Below are 8,481 nucleotides of genomic sequence, written 5' to 3'. Positions count from 1 at the left end.
ACATATATATAGAAAGAGACAGATAGACAAATAGGAAAAATATATTTATTGATTTCTAATGAGTAAAACTTTTCTCCTTATGATGCACATTTCGAAAACAAAATCTGCATTTCTCAAGGACGCACCTAGAAGAAGACTTTATAAAGAGATGAAAATGTGAGAGAGAATGAAATAATCTCTAACAACTAAAAGGAAAATTTAATACAAGCTCTTAAGCCTCAACAAACAAGAACATCAGATCTATAAACAAACTGATGCTAAATGAATTTATGATACATTTGTAGAGCGACTAATTGGAATCTGACGTCTTGCCACAGGCACTGATGTTAAGATATCTTAAGAAAGATTAGAAGACAATATACAGGGCACGTTGATTATTTGAGGACATTTATTAGTAAATAACTCTCTTTAAATTCCATTAAAACGCTTTATATCTCATGGCAAATAAAATGAAAAGACATGCAGTCATTGTCGCCATATGTGTGGAATACAGTGATTTAGAAAATACCAACTTACTAAATGTGGCAAGATCCTTTTTACACAAGTTCGAATGGAAGTGGAAGTCTCTGGCGAGAATATTAGAACTGTATCAAAGAGCGAAAAATATTCTAAACATTCGGGTATTATAAAGACCCCGCAATTCATTCAAAGGATTCAAAACATTTTCAATAATGATCCCTGAAAATTAATGAGGGCCGTTGGAGTGAACTATGGGTGCATGAGGACATTCGATACAAGTGGAATGCATTGAGGAGAGACCAGTTCATGTCTACAAGTTCATATCAAAGGAAAATCGTTTGAGCCGTAGCAAGTGGTTACTTTACCAAGTTAAAAATCCAACGATTATGAAATGCTTTGGTTCTCTGATGAGAAAAACTTCGACCAAGACCAAAAGTCTATCAGATGGTTACGTACATGACCTGATGTCTTCAAGTGAATGCGCTCGAAATTTCCAGTAACTATAATGGTCGTAGGAATGGTGAGTAACGAAGGTCCTGTCATGCCATCATGCTACCTTAGAAATAGTGCTAGTGGCAATACTGAGATGCTGGAGACAGTTGTTTAGCTGTGGATAGCTGGAGTACGTTTAGAAAGTAATTTGTGTTTCAAGAAGACTCAGTACCTTCTCACACAGCCCACATAACTTTAAAAATGAGTTTCAAGCAATCTCGACACTTATGTAACACCAAATCTGTGGGCTCCAAACGTACCAGTTTTAAATTCCATGGACTACTACGTCTGAAGAGTTGTTGAATTGGAAACTAATACCTCACGATACAACAGCTTCAGTGAAGACCGCCATTGTCCAGGCAATGCCTGAAATGAATAAGAATTATTCAGTTCAGGCTTATCAATGATTCACATTGAAGTAGTTATCGAAGCTGAAGATGAATCCAAATAATAATCTTACAAGAAAGTATATAGTGGAAGTGCACACATTTTTATTAAAATACATTTGGCTTTTTGCTAGATTTGAGTTCTTTTATCAAATTAACAAATTTGTCCTCAAATATCTCTCATGTGCCTTCTGTGTGCAACATTTTTATTATTAAGTGATTTTAGAATGGAGAAGAACGAATGGGACAGACTCATAAAGTTTTAATGATTTTAAGATGGACGAATTCATACATTAAATTAATGTATTGCAACTTTATTTCATAAAATTGAGGCAAAGTCAAATTTTCATTGACATCAGTCTTTTGGTGGCTATATACTATTTTATTAGTTCTTTCCATTGAGTATATTGTATTTTATATAGAAATACTGCTCTGTTATTGATTCCAAGCTTCAATTCGACGCATGCATGTATTAATATTCATTTTCAATGACAATTCGTTAATCACACATTTCTGTAAACTGAACGATAAATTCACTTTCGCTGTAAATTTTCCTGCTTACCTTTTAATGTTGCAGCGCTGGCATCACTTCGATGTCGATTCATTGGTTCTATAAGACTCCATTGGTTTTTAAACTTATTGTAGCGTTCCACACTCTTTTGACGTAAGTTCCCGTCGGAACCACCCATTGCGTAAATATGTCGACCAAGTACAGCAACACTGACATAACATCTACAAAGAAAAAGTTTCATTAGTTCTATCAGTTCGCATAAGTATCGAGGATAAACATGAACAGACATACTATCTATTTTGAAAGGGAAAAAGGAGCTAAACACTGTATGGTGAGTGTTCCTGCACTCGTATAGCAAGGAAGGACATGTGATTCGTATTTTGTCATTAGTCGATTATCGATCTTTTAGTGATGAGCTGGTTATTAAATCACTTAGAGGTTGGGAAAGTACAGTGCACATGCCTTTTGCAATCGACCTTTTAAGTTAGTGTTATCAACCTGAGCGGTTGAAAGCTGGTATGTATATAATAATAATATATATATAGTTAGTGCTCCTTTACTTTTATTATTGTGTTTATTGAAGTTAGTTATATTTCTGCTCAGAGAAGGACAGCAGTAGGTTCATGTAAGAAATGTATATAATATCTCAGAATTTTAGCCATGAAAATATCTTGCATTCTGTCTCAGCAAGAAAACATTGCGAATACTTGATTCCTGATCTGTATGACTATTAACTCCTTTCTAGCATTGCAGGTGTGAAATGCAGTTAAAATTCATTCAAATGCAATCTTCAGCTACAACTTATCTTGTTGATATGCAAGCAAATTTTCTTCCAGGAGTTGGCCATTTAAATACCTTTTGAACAAATGGTGCTCAAGTTCCGTTTATCAAGATACAAAATAGAGTTTAAGTCTCAAGCAATGGGGCGGCTCTTGTAATATCCTGTACTGGAGAAACCCTGCCTCTCTGTAGACATTGTTGGGAATAATTCTAACACAGTATGATGTAATATTTAAACAGTAATTACATCGATAAATCTTTATTGGTAATATTTGTTATAATTCTATGGATAAGAATAATTTTAGAGTTATTATTTAGAACATATTTGTAACATGTTTAAGATACTTGAAATATATGAACTCATTGTATCATGATGGCATTTATCAATTGTATTATAAAGCTTACCTCTTGTAGTACATTGGTGCTATCTCTGACCAAATTTGTAAGACAGGGTCAAAGCAGCGAACACTGTTGAAGTAGTCAATTCCATCAAAACCACCGATAATATAGATAAGACCGTCGAGTATGCATGTTCCATGATAAGCACGATAATCTGAAATTCGGGATGTAATATATACGTACACGCACACACAATATGATACGATATATATACATATACATAATGTATGCATGTATGTATGTATGTATGTATGTATGTAGGTAGGTAGGTAGGTAGGTAGGTAGGTAGGTAGGCAAGGAGGCATGCAGGCAGGAAGGCATGTAGGTATTATGTATGTATATACGCATGTATATGTGTATGTTTGTGTTCGTCATAGTGTAATGATAAAACTTGGCTACCAGTAACATATGTTTAAGTTTTATCCAGCCAAAATATATAAAAATTTGTAGGTGTTTTCTCCATTAAGGAAAACTAGTAAAACGTGGTAGCTGGGGTTCGATGACAAGGTCAGTATATATAATAAGCGCCCGGTTGTATATCAATGAAGAAATAAACGTATGGTTGAGCCTGGTGACCTTATATATTATAACATAGAGTAGCAGGAGACAGTGAATGTTATAAACATCACGTGAAATCAGGATGGTGAGTGATCAATAATACTGGAACAGTAATTCTACAACGCAAAACAGTTAATGCATCATCCCAGTGGAACTCCTTGTAAACATCCGGAAAACTACAAATTCAGCTGACGTTACAATTTATCAAACTTATTTTCTTGGTAGTATCTATATATACAAAAATACATAGATACATACATACACACATACTCACACACACATATGCATACATATACATACATATATGTGTGTATATATATGTGTGTATGTGTCTGTGTATGTATGTAAGTATGTATGTATTACTATCATTATAACTGCTTATTTAGTATTTAAGTTATCAGCACAACTACCTTTCAACTGCCATTCGTAAATGGAAAGAGCTGTAATATATCACTTACATTTCGGAAAGAGCATGATTCAAGCAGCAATTCTTGATAATATAGTGCTTAGTTATAATTATCTCAATGGAAGTCAGTCGTGCTAACTCTATATATGACTATGTTTGAAAATAACTGTCGCAAGTTCAAAATTCTTATTTCTTTTCACGACAAATATATACTTCAATTTCTGTTCCCGTCAATTGAAATCTAAGAGTTATTTCAAATATTAATTGCATAGGTACAGCTACGCAAAATTATGCATATCAAACAATTTTCAGAATCTGTGCTTGATAGGGAAGTGTTTATAAAAAAAGCGCTAAAATGTATATCTCTATAGACTTGATACTCAAAGAAAATAATAGCGGGCCAAATCATAAATATTTTCTTTACTTTAAGCCAAATCATAAATATTTTCTTTACTTGTTGGAAAATTGTGGTTGTCTACGTATGAAACGGATGTTATCTTTGAGACTAATATTTTCCGATGCATTATCATAATTTACCAACGCGAAAATGAGTTATATTTAGTAAATTATAACTGTTGTACCCTGACTGACTAATTAACGAAAAAACTGCAACATCAGCCCAAACTTTATACTGTGCCGAATGCTTACAATACGCTCTTTCTGGGATTCCCTACAAACTATTTTGCATTATAGAATTTCCCTTTTTTCACACATTCCATATTTACTGCCTTGAGTGCACTTGCTAACATTCGTGCTCATTATTCTATAAGCGAAATCCCCGATCGTATACAATACATTAGAATTTGGCCGTGATAATATCCGATGCCCAGGTGTCCTTGCAAGAATACTCCTTTTTGGCGAATACTGACTCCTGATCAGTATGCTCACATATTTCTTTATCGCAATATCATTGGATATATTTCTTTATCGAAATATCATTGGATAGGGAACTCTAATGATTTAACCGTAAAATTTAATTTATTGTTTAACAGAAGGAATACCAAGCAGATTGCTTGGATTTTGACAGTAAAGTTAATCTTAAGTCGTAGTCTCAATTTTAAGTAGTGTATTATAATAAATATTTACTCTACAAAAGATTTAAATATTATAATATAAGCTGTGCATGACTCTTTACTCTGCACGTAATAACACTATGATAAATTATATCATTATTATTATTATTATTATTATTATTATTATTATTATTATTATTATTATTATTATTATTATGTGATGTGCGTATTTATCTATATGGACACATATATCAATTATATATGTATGAACAAATTCATACATATATACATACACCCATGTATACAATGAGCATCTAACTTTAAAATATGTAGCCACACTTTGATATGTGTAAAAGTAAATGGGTCTTCAATATTTCAATAATTAGTTACTCAATCAGGTGAACAACATGCTTCTTAAATTAACATATGAGTGACTAAGTAATCCCAAGACAGATGTACACATAAAGTAATTGCGAAGCAGAACCAATGAGACAAGACAAAGCCTTTGAACTAGACGGACAATCTATCCAATGGGCTTCCACACAGTTTTCATCCAGCTAATTTCCTTCCCGGTCTGGGCCAAAAAGGCACCTGCCAACGATGCCATGGCATTTGATCAAACTTGGAACCAAATCATTGCAGTGGTACTGAATACTATAGATACTCATAGTCCATTCACATGCGCATATTCCCAGATGCACAGTCATATAACCCCAGTCATACGATGATCCTTCAGTGTCCCAAATACACATAACCCTAGTCACACGGAGTGTTGTTCCATTAAGTGGGGAATAAAGTAAACAAAGCAAGAACAAATTGGAGAAAAGTTAATCAACTACCAATGAGAAAAAAAGTTCATCATTTACCAACCAACGAAGTCTGTTATTTTACTGTAGTGGTTTCTATCGGCAGCCACCTATTTACTACTTTACAAAAACACCTATCCATCCCCGTCGTTCCCTCAGTCCACAGTGCACAGCCATACAAATCACATAGTCGAATCATTTTTCTTTTAATTACAACTCACTTGATCCAGTCTATGTCTAATGTGTTCTTCAAGCAAGTCTACAGCTAGTTTGTTTTCCGTATGACATCATTACTTCATAGTAACATCACTCAGTTATTGTATGGTATTCCCCTTTCTTTGATATATCTACCCCACCACCAATCTATGTTATATTATTGGGAGCAAAGAGGATATTAAATTTTGAATTATAAACTCAATATGGACGCAGTTATGTAAACTACATTTACTAAAGCTACAATAATGCATTTACTACGACGATATTGCTTAATTTTAGGAAGTTATTTCTTCACTGCAAAAACAGTTTTAGTATCAACACAGTTTGGTGTTCACTGCGTTTACTAGATGCAGTTATATATCTTCACTGCGTATAAAGACACCGTTATATGTTTAGAGCAAATTTTTTCTAGAAAGTTATGCAGAAATATGCTTAGTGTAGATAAGGTTGTGAGTTAGCTACATTTAGTGCAAACATTGTTATGTGTTTACCATGGATAGACAATGGCGACATTACTGTTTGCCACGGATACAGAGCTATATGCTTACCATGAACGTTGGACTGTGTATTTCTTAGTATGATTTCTAGAGACACAACACAGTAACAGGCATCAAGCAATTATTTGCAACTCTCTGTCCATGAAATAGTAACTTAACGGTTAAAACTAAATGTTAATTCTTGTAATATTTCGCAATGCAGCTATAATTCTAGGACAATCCCATGGACCGTCGAGGTTTGTTGTTCCTCTTATAAACACCAAAAATAAAAATCAACCAAACCACTTGCTGTCTAACTGCTGAATACGAACCAGATTTTACACTTCTACTTCTAATCCAGCGATCTGCTCGTGGATTGTAAACTTCAACAGTATTTGTAGGACTGCTGCCACTCCAACCACTGATAGCGAAGAGAATCTCATGTGGCATGCGGGGCCTTGACATAAGGTTGTCTTGTTCATTGTGTACCCTTCCCATGTCAAGATCAAAGAGTAAATTTAAGGTTTCTAACACAAAATTCTTGCATTCTTCATCAACTCGTAAGTATTCATGATTCTTTACAGTCAGAAGAAAATACTGCGTCGATAACAAACCAAAACGAACATATCGCATCAACTTAATGATATGAGATTTTCTTTCGTCCGGATTATGATTAATCCATCGAATAATAGCTTCAAATGCAATCTCTTCCGATTTCAGATTTAATTCGTCTGCTTTAATGATTTCACAAACGTCTTCTAAATTTAATTCTAGAAAGTCTTCGGATACCTTGTAAACTTCAGCAAAATTTTGTAAAATGAATTTGTGTGCGGCATTAATGAGTTTAGAACAGAAATACTTTTGAGAAAACTTCTTGATACTAATACAATTATATGGAGAAAGTTCAGAAAGAATGAATTCAGAGCATGTCTTTTGTAATCCAGAGATTTGAAAAAAATCAGCAGCAACCAATATATCTTTGACATTTTCACTTGTTATTTGGCATGTTTGGGTGTAAGCATACTCAATTATATGGCGCATATTTTCGGAAGAAATGTCTGTAATAGTGACTTCCTTGCGATTAGTGTCGAAATTTTCATTGGTAAAAAGTGCCCGGAAGTAAGGACTGCAAGCCGATAATATGGCGCGATGGATATATATTGATTCTCCGATTACTTTTATTACACCATCACAAAGTTGTCCCGATTCCCGAAGTTCTACAAGGACGTGCCGCGTTTCAGAAAACATTTCTTTCTGCAGCTGATTGTTTGACTTTCTGAGTGAACTCTTGGAATTCATCACTGCAATTTCAACTTTAAAAGTAACCTTTTTACTTTACCTCTATTGAAAATAATAATATTATCTCGCTTTGTTATTTTGATTTCAATTTTACCTGAGAAATAACGCCTTATAGTTGACATGAATTCCCCAACTGTTCGTCATAAGTCTTAATGACGTCAGTGTGCAAATTGGTTTTATCTTACAGTAAAGATGCAACTTATAGACATGGTACAAATATTTACAGAAAGATACAATCAAACTATATGCAACGTTCACGCATATATAGTTTTGGTACAGAGACAACACTAGAAAATTGTAAATTCATTCCACGATAAACAAAATTGCATAATGACTTCTAACTATAATTTTATTATCTCATTATTATAAATAGCAAATATGATATATATAGCTTCAATTTCAGAACAAAGAAAAATAATGGACACTGAAAAGATACTACAAATAATCATAAAGTAATGAATATCGCAAAGAAACTGAAAGAAGCAGTTGCCATCAAGATGGGCGTGCATATAGCTTTTTACAGGGTTATTGATAGATAATGCATTTGTGCACAAAAATGTGATGCACACACACACACGTATGTGTGTATGTGTCTATGTATGTATGTGTGTAGATAGATAGATACATATACATATACATATATACATATATACATACATACATATATATATATATATATA

At 33.6% G+C, this 8,481-nt stretch overlaps 1 protein-coding gene across 2 annotated transcripts in view; it reads right to left on the bottom strand.

Annotated features, from left to right (window-relative positions):
- Window positions 1-7,957, bottom strand: part of LOC106870935 (kelch-like protein 10) — a 13,974-nt gene extending 6,017 nt beyond the window's left edge. The window contains exons 1-4 of one of the 2 annotated variants that reach the window (XM_052972170.1): window positions 6,835-7,957; window positions 3,034-3,181; window positions 1,900-2,069; window positions 517-584 (exon numbers count right to left, since the gene is read on the bottom strand). In XM_052972170.1, coding sequence (XP_052828130.1) covers window positions 517-584; window positions 1,900-2,069; window positions 3,034-3,181; window positions 6,835-7,801 — 1,353 coding nt within the window. In that variant the 5' untranslated portion in view covers window positions 7,802-7,957. The remainder of the gene's footprint in view (window positions 1-516; window positions 585-1,899; window positions 2,070-3,033; window positions 3,182-6,834) is intronic. The other variant, XM_014917175.2, reaches the window with a different exon arrangement.
- Between the last annotated feature and the right edge of the window lie 524 nt (window positions 7,958-8,481).

Source organism: Octopus bimaculoides, chromosome 12 (assembly GCF_001194135.2).
Source record: "Octopus bimaculoides isolate UCB-OBI-ISO-001 chromosome 12, ASM119413v2, whole genome shotgun sequence".
NCBI classification, from domain to species: Eukaryota; Metazoa; Mollusca; class Cephalopoda; order Octopoda; family Octopodidae; genus Octopus; species Octopus bimaculoides.
This window is presented reverse-complemented; position numbering and strand designations above follow the sequence as displayed.